This window comes from Lupinus angustifolius, chromosome LG10, assembly GCF_001865875.1.
Source record: "Lupinus angustifolius cultivar Tanjil chromosome LG10, LupAngTanjil_v1.0, whole genome shotgun sequence".
Classification (NCBI taxonomy): Eukaryota; Viridiplantae; Streptophyta; class Magnoliopsida; order Fabales; family Fabaceae; genus Lupinus; species Lupinus angustifolius.
In genome coordinates, this window is record NC_032018.1 from 3,000,508 (window position 1) to 3,012,567 (window position 12,060).

At 33.9% G+C, this 12,060-nt stretch overlaps 1 protein-coding gene across 3 annotated transcripts; it reads right to left on the bottom strand.

Moving 5' to 3' along the window:
* Window positions 6,434-11,209, bottom strand: LOC109358668 (syntaxin-81). Of its 3 annotated transcripts, none has more exons than XM_019603036.1 (8): window positions 11,060-11,209; window positions 10,185-10,278; window positions 9,559-9,642; window positions 9,262-9,366; window positions 8,503-8,643; window positions 7,885-8,127; window positions 7,622-7,753; window positions 6,434-6,831 (listed from the first exon to the last, which is right to left on the bottom strand). In XM_019603036.1, exons 2-8 carry the CDS (start codon window positions 10,260-10,262, stop codon window positions 6,688-6,690), a joined length of 927 nt encoding a protein of 308 aa, XP_019458581.1. In that variant the 5' UTR covers window positions 10,263-10,278; window positions 11,060-11,209; the 3' UTR covers window positions 6,434-6,687. The 3 variants fall into 3 exon arrangements, with proteins under 3 accessions (XP_019458581.1, XP_019458583.1, XP_019458582.1); XM_019603038.1 differs by having other exon boundaries at window positions 10,185-10,281; window positions 11,060-11,207; XM_019603037.1 differs by having other exon boundaries at window positions 11,056-11,207.

Below are 12,060 nucleotides of genomic sequence, written 5' to 3' on the forward strand. Positions count from 1 at the left end.
GTGAATTATGAAGTTACTGATTCACATGCACATGTCATTCAAATCATTCAATTGAATTCCTTGAGTGTAAAATCCTTAGATAATTGCTCAAATGTCAATTCCTTGAACATTTAACCAATTAATTAGCATTAAGTTTCATGTAAAAGCAAATCATGCATCATTCTTCATTCCTAGAGTAATGATGTATGAAGGAAGATGATACAGGTTCGGTATCAAGTTTAATTTCTCAATTAAACTTGAACCTAAGAACAAGAACTTAGTAGCAAATTAAATTCATGCATTAATAACGGGATGAACTTCCCAAAACCAAATAACTATTACAATGGAATCGAATCCAGGAGTACAAAGTAAGAAGATTACATTTCAAATCCCAACAATGAAGAACTAGCTACTCATCCTTGCCATTACAATACTCTGATCATGAGAAATACTAAGAAATTTTGGATCTAAAGTCGTTCCCACGACTTCTCTCTTCCTCTCTAGTGTTTCTCTCTCTAAAATCGTGTGAAAAAGCTTGGAAAATGGTTGGTCACCTTTCTTTTTGTCCAGGACTGCTTATATCAGACACTAACTGCTACTATCTCGCTCAAGCTAGAGACTCTCGCTTGAGCGAGAGAAGATGCATTTCCAACATGAACACCTTGCCTGGGCGAGGTGACCTCGCTTGAGCGAGGATCGCTTGGGCGAGGAAGAAACAATGAGTGTTAGCTTTTTGGTCTTGGAATAGCGCCTGGACGACAGTCCCTCGCTTGAGCGAGGGGTATTAGTGTTTTCTGATGATTTTCCTATGAATTATGGCTTGAGCGACCATTCCCTCGCTTAAGCGAGGCTTGTGCTGTTCAGAAACTTATTCTTCTTCTTTTTTCTCCTTTTTTCGTCATCTCTTAACCTGCAAACAATAACAAATAATTAAATTCCTAAACAATAAAAAATTACTAGATTGTTGGGAATTGTACATCATAAATCCACACAAAGTGACTCTAAATCATATACATTTCATTAACATTTTGGCACTTAACATGGGTCACTAATCTAATTGGTTTTCAATACGAAATCAAGTATCGCACAGGTACCTCTAATAGAGTTGCAGATGCTATGTCTCATTGTCAAGATTCTACCATAGCAGTACTCTTTTCATTGACTTCTCCAATTCCAGCAGCCTTTGATCAACTCTGAGACTACTACCAGCAACCTGATGGACAAGATTTTGTTAAAAATGTGAAACAGATACCAACATGAAAACTAAGTTCTACTTTTCACAAGGACTAGTATTTTATGACAACAAAATTTTCATCCCTGATCTGTCGGGACTTCGCACATCCATCTTAACTGAGTTTCATTCCACTCCTACAGCCGGACATTCCGAACTGAAACCCACTATATCTCGCATCGCTGCTTCTTGCTACTGGCCAGGTCTCTACAAGGATACAAAGGCTTTTATTCGCAACTGTAGAATCTGCCAGTACAACAAGTATGTCCCTGCAAAATAGAATGGGTTACTACAACCACTACCCATTCCTGATAAAATTTGGGATGACATTTCTATGGATTTTATCACTCACTTACCTCAGTCCCACGATCATATGGTCATTTGGGTTATTGTTGATCGCCTTTCCAAGTATGCTCATTTCATTGGACTACCCTCCAAATTTAGTGCGGAGATCCTTGCTCATCGGTTCATCATTGAGTTTGTCCGTCTTCATGGTGTTCCTTGTTCCAACGTCTCATACCGAGATCGGCTATTCATCAGCTCTTTTTAGAAGGAATTTTTTCGTCTCCTTGGTACATCTCTTTGTTTCAGTTTTGCTTACCACCCTCAATCAAATGGACAGATCGAAGTTGTAAATCAATGTCTCCAAATGTACCTTCGTTGTTTTACCAGCACCTAACCAAATAAATGGTATCGTCATCTTCCGTTTGCCGAATATTGGTACAATACCAATAAACATTCCTCCACTGGCATGTCTCCTTTTGAAGCCGTCTATGGTCGACAACCTCCCACAATCAAATTTGCATTGGGCTCTCCCAGCCACATTGTTGCAGTTCAACAGAGCCTGCACACAAGAACTGCAGTATTAACCACATTGAAACAGAATCTAAAAAAAGTCCAACAAAGAATGCTAGCTCAAACAACATCTGGAAGGAAAGATATTACCTTTGACCTCGGTGATTGGGTACTCTTAAAACTCCAACCGTATCGGCAGAAATATCTTGCACAACGACGTTCAAATAAACTTTCACCAAAATATTTTGGTCCATACAAGGTGAATCGTCGTATTGGAGTTGTCGCATATGAGTTATCATTACCTCCGGCTAAGGACCAAATTAAAAAAATATTAAATATAGAGAATAAAATATCTTCTTATATAAAGAGATAATTTATTTCCTTCCGCTAATAAAAGTATAACATGTATACTATTTTATTTAATTTTAAAAATATTTTAATAAAAAATAATTAAATATGATACATATCGTGATTTTACTAGTTAGAAAACATATTTTATTCTCTTAACTAAAATAACATTTTAAGCTGTTTTGAAAAAATATGTACCTAAATGATGTTAGGACAATACTTAAAAATATTTTTATTCGAGGCAGCATTATTTGTGGCATTAGGTAGGACTTGTTGCGATATATGAGGATGATGTCATTGAGATTTATGATGTAAGTTACGTAACGTCATGTCGTCACCAATACTGCGTTTTCACTCTTGCACTCTCCCACTCGCATAAAAGAAGAAGAAGAAAAGTACCCCAATTAATGTTCCTTGGAATAAGACCAAATTGGAATAGGATTAGCATGGGGTAATATTTAACATTAAAAATGCTTTAGTAGTTGGTAGCCACATACTACTCCCATTAAATATAATCAGTGGAACGAGACTATAAGAAAATAAATAAATAAAATTTTATTTAGATATTGAAAGCTATATAAATAATAAAAGTTGCCTGTTGTAAAATATGTAGTCACACACTACATCATTCCTCTTTGTATATTTTCTAATAGGTACTCGAGTTGGAACAAAAGTGAGGTAGTGAAGTCACTCGCGTGTGAATTGGGTCGTTTGCTGAAACTTCAAGATAGGCACTACCTTCCTCAATGAATATAGTGGGCCATTAAAGAACTTAGTCTAACATTTTCTAATTTGGAGCCTCTTTTCTTCATTATACTGTAAGATACCTGTGCATACATATGAAAGGATATTTTTTAATCACATGATTAAGAATATATATGTTATTCATGCATTCACATATGATTAATTGATTTTGACATATATTTAAAAATCATATAAGTATTAATCTTATTATATATATATTTATATTTACATATCAATATTGAATAATAACTTTATAAAACTAATTTGCCTAACTTATTAAATTCAATGTTCCTAACTTTAAAAATGGAAAAGGGGATAGAAGAGGAGGAATATAAAACAAATATGAAGAGAGAAGTAAATGGGATGTGAAAGAGGATTCAAATCCCATTTAATGTGAGGTATAATTTAAAAATAAATGGAGCAATTAATTATTAGTATTAAATTATTAAAATATACAATATATAAAGGGGAAAGATGTAATGTGGAAAGATACATATAAATAGCATAAACATGTTTTGAGAGAAACTTTGGTTGAGAGAATGACATAAACATTTTTTCTTATATAAAGTAATAGGATTTAATATGTATACACTCACAATGTAAATGTCTTCTACACTGTCAGTCAATCATCCACCATTAATTTATTAACCACCACTATTGACTCTCAAAAAGTAATACAAATCAATGGTAGATGATATACTGACAATGTAGAAAATTTTACACTGTCAATGCACATATTTTAAACTCAAAGTAATAAATATTATCTTCTCATTTTATGGCTAAGGAATTAATGTCCCGTTTAAGCATACTAATCAGCTTGAGGTGTTTAGGCATGCATTATGACCAATCTGAATTAAAATATTGTAGATTTGTACTTCCCAAATAAAAAATGAGATAATTGAAGAAGAGGTGAGGGTCTGTTTGGTTTCTTTTTTCTTCCCTTTTCTACTTAACAATTTTTAAATTATAAAATATTTACACAATAAAAAATGAAGACAAAAAATCAACTCTAAATTTTCAGATTGGTTGCCTCCATAATTCCACCAAAAGTCGGATACAAAAGGGCCTAACCATAAAAAACACATGACATGACTTATAGTAGTGGGTTTCAGTATTCAAATATATTGGTCTACGAAAAAGCTTGATTTGACAAAAGTATGTCACTTTTTCCACCACTACTAGTCCAAGAGATAAAGACAACCAAAACAGAGAACATAAAAGAATAAAAAGCACATGTGTAGTTTTTTTACCATTACTTACTATCCATCAAGAAAAAATTGTAGATTCGCATAAATACTTTTAGAAATGTTTTGGAAGCTTCTAAGAATTTCATTAAATATTTTTTTGGCAGAGACGCGAAGTGCACTCATTATACAGGGATTTGAACCATTCACTTATAAATCATCTCTCTGGACTTAACTGTTGGAAAAACAAATTCAACTATGTTGATCCATTGTGATAGTACCGTGACTATTACAAAAATTGAGAACTGCTTTCATAACAATAAAAAACGACAAATTCGTCGTAAGCACATCACCATTGGAAAGTTACTCTCTATATGAGCGGTTAGAGTAGGTCATGTACGCACTGAGAATAACTTAACATATCATTTGACAAAAGGACTAGCTAGAGAGAAAGTCCATAACACTTCTAAGAATATGGGACTATTGCCCTAAGAATGAGGATCACTCATGATGATAACCCGACCTAACTGACTGGAGATCCCAAGAAATAGGTTCAATAGGTAATAACAAGTTGTAAAGTGATATGAGAATGAATATGCTATAAAATTATGACAAGCGTGATTTCTACAACATGTGTAAGGATGAATTAAACTCTTAATCAGATCTATACTCCAATTGGAGTGGAATACCTAAGCTACAGGAGTACTCTTGATAGACTCACCTATGTGGATATGGAAGTGGGGGCCGCTTCCTATGAAATTTTGGGGCATACATTTCTAGAGCGTTCACTATACTGGGATAGACGTGTATGGCCTTTAACACACAGGCTTCACAGAATACACATTTGAAAAGGTTGTGTAGTTTGATGTCGGAGATAGAATCAAGATTATGAGTCACTCTAGTAAAATCTGGATCTTATTCATTATGCAAAAGTTCAAGTCGTATAACACATTTGTTTATGCAAAATCTTATTATACCACAGAAAATCCCAGAAATCGTTTTTTAATTTCAAGTGAGGGATTGTTGGAATTTGTTAAAAAATGATGAGTTTTTTAAGTGGTTTTAATGCACATTAATGAAGTCATTTATGGTGACTTTTGAGTTTGTGAAATGAAAAAATTCATTAGTCTCACATTCTTTAGAAAATGGAAGTTTGAATGTTTTATAAGCCTTAAATTTCATCATTGGGGTGTACCCCAAGAGGTACAATGAGTTTTATGAGTGAGTGATAACTCACACAAACAAAACCCTCCACACACACGTGCGCACCACCACCACATCATTCCCGTCCGACGGGTTGGGTTCTGGCTTTGGCTTGGGCCCAACATTCTTTTTAAACAAATATTTATTTAACTTTATTTATTTTTCGGCTATGTGGGCTTGGACCATGTGTTGACCAAGTCAATACACGTATGCCACACGTGTTTGACGTAGTCAACACGGTTGGAAAGTGAGAAGTGTGGGAGAGTGGATCTCGGATTGAGATTGTGATCAGTGTGACAAAACTCTAGCCGTCAGATCTTGTGACCGTTTGGGTTTTGGCCACTATTTTGCGCCGTCAGATGGGGGATCCGTTGGAGGTCTCACACTATAAATAGAGGCATCTTCCCTTCATTAGAACTCGCACAAAGTTGAAGGTGTTCCTCTCAACTTTTCTTTCTCCCTCTAATACTCCGTCGACGCATTTCTGACAACTTTCTCCCCTTTCTTTCCGTGACACTTCAGAATTGACACAGGCAGTCAAAGTGAGATTTCAAGAACTGACTCTGGTAGTCAGTATTGTGGTAAAAAATTGGCACGAGTAGTCATATTGTGGGAATTCGAGAACTGACACTGGTATTCATTATTATGGGTGTATTAGAGAATAATTCTTACAGTGCAGTAAGAAATCGTATAACAGAGAACTGAGTTGTTTTATCCTGAGGATGACATGGTTGATAGTCTGCTTGCACAATTTTAACAGTACCACGAAACGTCTTCAAGAGAGCGACCTGGTCGTGACTCAATCAGTAAAGATTATCTCGTGTTATTCAGAATTGTTGAGAGCTACTCATACAACTGAATTAACTAAAGGAGATAATGCTATAATAATTATTATCAAATATATATTTCTGTTTTTAGTCTGTTTGTAAAAAATATTGATATTCTTTTATAAAAGAAAATTCAGTCTCTTAATCAGTTTATCATTTAAGTTGAAAGTCCTCAAATATTCATCCCAAAGAAGGTGAAAATACTAGATTAAAATGGAGAGAATATCTTTAACATCTCCAAGTCTCTAGTATTTTCCCTCCATACATTGTTTCCTCAATATGTTTGAATACCTAATCATCAGCATAGCAAAATAGAAAGGAAGAGACAAAGTGCTTTTATAAGATATACAATGTGATAACAGCACACCAAAACCACCTAACTGTACCAATCAAGAAAAAGAATGGAAAAAGTGAGGACAAATAGAAACAGTAAAAGAAATGTCCTGCTACTGTTATTCCTCTGAATGGCTTGTGAGAGTTCTTTATTACCAAGCTCAACATTCATGGTAGCTTCAACAGCCTGAAAAAAGAGCAGCAGAATAACTATTCAGGAGACATACACCTATTTTTGTGGAGAACAAACAAACAGACTATTATACTGCTCTACAACTGTCAGTCTGTGCAAATTGTTACTTCATTATATGAAATTATACATACAAAAACTTAATTTTGCCCATGGTCTTTCTTGGCGTACCTCTTCCTCTAGGAATTGAACTACCTCCATTTAACCTACTCTCCTTACCGGGCTTCTAACAGTCTCGTCTACACATGTCGAAATCACCTAAAGCGAGATTCTACCATCTTTTATATAAAACGAACTACTACAACTTCCTATATAGTGCATTCATTTCTAACCGATCTTGTATAGTATGTTTACTCATTCAACGTAACATTCTCATTTCTACTACATAAAGTTTATTCTCTTGTTGCCATTTTACCGCCCAACATCGAGTCCATATAAGTTGATTGATTATTTATTGCAACATTGGAAAACTTAGTATTTTTAAAGGTTGTTAGAGTATCTTCAATAAATCTATTTGAGGTTTTTAGTCATTAAGGATTTACTTGGTTATCGAGTTGGCTTTGCCTAGTTAAGGATAGATTCATATTTAGTTCGGTTTCGCCCAATAGGGGAAGAATAGCTAGAAATATTACGATACATAGATATAAACTTGTTCCTTAAGGCAGATATGTGGTCGACTGTGGTCCATGAACTGCTTGACAAATATAAATATAGACACCAGCATTAAAAAACTACACAAAAACAAAGAAAGAAAAACAAGGGTGAAGAATATGATATACTGTCTAACCTGCACATACAGATGCTCAATTTGCTGAGCTTGTTGCAGGACATGGGTTGATACAAGGTGATTTAGTGCAGACATCTCCACCATCCTAGTTTCTGTTTCTTGAACTGTATCTAGAAGACTAGTCAATTCCACCTACAGGAAAAAGAACATTAGCAAAGGGCTACCTATGAGAATGTTAAAGCCTATGGTTAAACAGACGAGGCATTAAATGAAATGACGGGATAAGTCCAACACAAACTTGCAAGGACACCGGTTTCAATCACCTGAAGGGCACGTGTTTCATCATCTAAGAGTTGTTGCTGGACCCTGAGAGGCTCACTGCGTATCTCATCCGGTTCTTTGAGCTCCATGTCACCCAAATTAGGGGTTTCTGCAGACTCTTTCTTAGCTACACGGTTAAGTTTTCTCCGTGGTATTGCCCTGTTAATAGCATCCTGGAAGCGTACAGCTCTAAGCTGATCAAATTGTGCCGAAACTGAGTGAAGTCTCTCACTTAAAATCAGAACCTAAAAGTAGGCAATTAAACATTAGCATGCAACAAAAGCAAACATCCTCAACTCATGAATGCTTCCAGGAATTGAATAGAATACTTTATCAGCCATTGACTATGCATAAAAGGGTCATGATTGTTTCACAATGCGAGGGGGGATTCAAGACTGTTCAGGAAAGGTGAAACAAATCCAGTGGTTTATAAAGAAAAAGTACGAGAACGCTACTATGCAGAAAACAAGGCATTTGTAATCTTATTATTCTTATGACCAACTTGAGCAAAAAGCTGAAGATATATTTTTCATTTTAAGGAGTTAGAGAATGATACAACTATATGACCACCATAAATTACTAATAATTGAAAAATAAAAAGCACAAGGAGAAGTCCATACCACCCCATGCTTGTGGGCAACGGTGTCAGCATTAGACTTTGCACTTGCAATACCAAGCCAGCCTTTTGAGCTTTCCTCTTCATTTATACTATTCTTCAGAACATCAATTTGTTCCTGACAAGTTTTAATAAAAGAACTAACCTGCACAAGATAATAGTTAATCATAAGCAAAACTTCATACAACTTTTAAGAATTCAATAATGCTTAATCAATTATAATTTTTACAGTAAAGGATAAATTTCCTGTACAATCCACAGAGAGAGAGAGAGAGAATCTAGTTACATATAAAGTAAATAGGTTTCACAGGCCAAATTACTTGTCAGGCTTGCATAAAGCATTGATGTCAATAACACATACAAAACGAAGCAGTATTTGAAAAACCAACTTTTTATTTGAAAAATTAACTCATCCATACGGAAACAAAAGAAGAGAACCTAAGAAGAACAACCAGCTAGTAATACATGTAAAGAAAAAGGACTTAACAAGCCAAATTGCTAGGCTGGCTAGGCGAAAAAAAATATGTGCTACATTACAGTGAGAAAACAACAAAGTGTTAATGCCAGCAGACAGCAGCAAACATAACATTAATATGTGAAACTCTAAGGTTTTAGCACGAAATGATGTGATCTAATAATGATAGACAAGCAGAAACCAAGGCAAGAAATGTAATACCAAACAGTATTTTCTAATATTTAATTAAGATAATGCAATGCTTCCAATAAGATCAAAACAAGTCTCACGTAAATTAACATAGCTTACTTCATGTTCGATGCTATCTCTCTCCTGTTCAGTTGTGCGGTGCAGATCCGTGTAGTCCTTTCTATGCTTCAACAGAAACTGTTCCAGTTCTCCAATACTCTCGAGCTACAAACAAAGAAAAAACGTTACCAGACAAGAATAAGGAAATGAAATATCAAATATGCATGATTTCAATGCAGAACTGCTTGCTTTTCTTCGTGAAACAACAACAATACATCACGATATAAATAGAAGCGTTGATGAATTTTGAGTGACTGAAATAAGGCCAAAGAGAAAAATATCAAAAGCAGAGCCTACCGTCTTCAGCGCCGCTTTGGAAAATGGTGACCTTTGCCAAGGTTTATGAATAATGAAAGATGCCATAACAGATGCCAATTTAGCCTGCCAACATAATCACACCACATAAGAAATGTCAATGCCATAACGAACAAAGAGATACCAAAAAATGTCATTATTGCAAAAGGAAGATTAAACCCAATTAGAATAATTTTGTTGAGTTTGAGACCCTCGGTATCCGAAAGTCATATTGGACACCAACTAAACCGACTCAAGTTGGGAAGACCCATTAAGGGCAAAGGTCTCCCAATATCTACGATTTTCATTCACAACACTCGACCTGAAACCTTCCTTATTGAAGGGAACTGAGCTACTTGCTACTTGTACTAATAGGTGTTGGTAAATTTTAAAATAACATCGATGCAACAACAAGATTCCACTTTCAAGGTTCATGACATTGGGGAAACTTTGATGGAGTGAACATCCAAATTTTAATGTTCACAGCAGAAAACTTAGTTAATTGCAACCAAAATTTGAGTTTTCTAATTTGCAATGAAACTTAAAATCATGATTCAAATTATTAGGAAGAAAAACAGCAAATAGGAATTGAGAACAAAATGAATTGAAGTAGTGAAGCACATATATACCTCATCGTAACCTAATGAGTGACAAGTGTGACGCACAGCATCTTTGAAATCTTCGGTTCTGTCCCTTGCCCTTGACATTCTTAAACGTCCAAATCTGCTGACAATGGGTATTCAAAACATTAAGGAACCAAAATGTCATGCTGTTTTGCACGATCTAGATAAATTGAAGTTCAATTTTGCAATTGCGATATTGTATCATATCATTTTGCTCAGTAGAGTGAAATATAGGTCGAAGTAATGTGTTGACTGGAGCTGTCAAGATCAATGCTATTATACTCAGAACAATCGTCAATTTGGTCATGGTACTCAGTCCTTGGTTGAACTGGTGAGTCACAGGCCGAACCGGTTAAACCAGACACAAACAAGTATATGTACATTGGTCCATACTCAAATTCCAAAAAAAGTATACAATCAAGCACATAACATGATATTAAAATCCAATATTACAATGTCAAAAAGACCATCACAAAGAGTACCTATGGCACTTTAACAAGTTCAAAACATAACCAAACAACCCGAGACTAGTAGGCTTGTAGCAATGAAAAGTATTAAGCATAAACATAAGGAACATTTAAACCAAGAAGAAATCAAGTAACAATTTGATCAAACAAATGATAATGAATACAGAAATTAATTGAACAAACGTATCAATATCTAGCTAGCAAATTAAACACAATCGAATTAAACAACATATGAGGTGAACAATAATGATGAAAAAATCAATGAATGTTGAAATGAAATGAATCAGATTTTAAAATGCAGCAACAAAGAATAAAGAAATAGTTGATTCAGATTGTTATATAATAATTGTGAATAATATTGATTAAGATTTTGGTCCCAAAAATATTGATAGATCTGAATATGCAAAGACGTACATGGATATGGATTTGATTCCTCGAAAGATAGAGATGAACCGTCGACAACAGCTTCCTTGCGGCGGTGGGTTTTTCGGGTTTCAAGGCTTCTTCTTTGCCACTGCTCTCTTTTCCTTATTTCTTCTCCTTTTTCATTAAAATATCAAAACGACAAAAACGGCAACGTTTACGATTTTTATATAAAAAATGCATGACGTGCATTTGGTGTGTATTAGTGCCTAAGTTTCGACATTTATTAAATTATTACATTATCTATTACTTTATTTTTTTTATAAAGAGTCAACATAAATTATAAATAATATAATAATAATTTATAAAATTTATACACTCACAATATATACATTCTTTTCTCTTACATTTTTAGTTTTATAAATATAAGATCATAAATTATAAATTTGAATATAAATTAGAGTAATAATATATTTTCATACTCACACGAAATTGACATTGTGACCTTTTAAATCAATTATTAACAAAAAAGTATCATTTGTGACATATGTCATTTTCTCATAATAGGAAGATTTGTATGAGAATATAGTATAATGATATATCATTTTCCTATAAACTAATCTCTTTCTTTTGGGCAATGTAGGAAAAAATATTTTTCACAATATAAACTACAAAAAAAATTAATTTTTTTTGTTTATATTATGAATATTTTCATTGTTTCTATACAATTTTTTAGTATTTATCATCATATATATTTTGACCGTATTTATTTTAGCTTTTAATATATCATGACAAAGACTACAAATATTAAAATAGAATATAAAAATTAATGTCAATTTTTAAAAACAACTTGACACACAAATAAATAAAAGTTATTAAACATAAGTAGAAAATGGAGAAAATTAAAAATGAAGAAAGTGATAAAAATAATCAATCCAATGAGACGTCAATCCAAAAAAAATGTGAAAGTGGTAAAGAAATTTGAGGGGTAATATAAAAAATGAAATTAGTTGAAAAAAATAAGAAATAAAAATAACCAACATAAAGGAGAG

What these genes read in the sequence shown, in the direction of transcription:
- LOC109358668 (XM_019603036.1), bottom strand. Translation starts at nt 10,262, where the DNA reads ATGTCAAGGGCAAGGGACAGAACCGAAGATTTCAAAGATGCTGTGCGT. An exon ending in CCAAAGCGGCGCTGAAGACG is followed by an intron (nt 9,367 to 9,558) that starts GTAGGCTCTGCT and finishes CTTTGTTTGTAG; the next exon opens with CTCGAGAGTATTGGAGAACT. An exon ending in ATGAAACACGTGCCCTTCAG is followed by an intron (nt 7,754 to 7,884) that starts GTGATTGAAACC and finishes TTTTTCCTGTAG; the next exon opens with GTGGAATTGACTAGTCTTCT.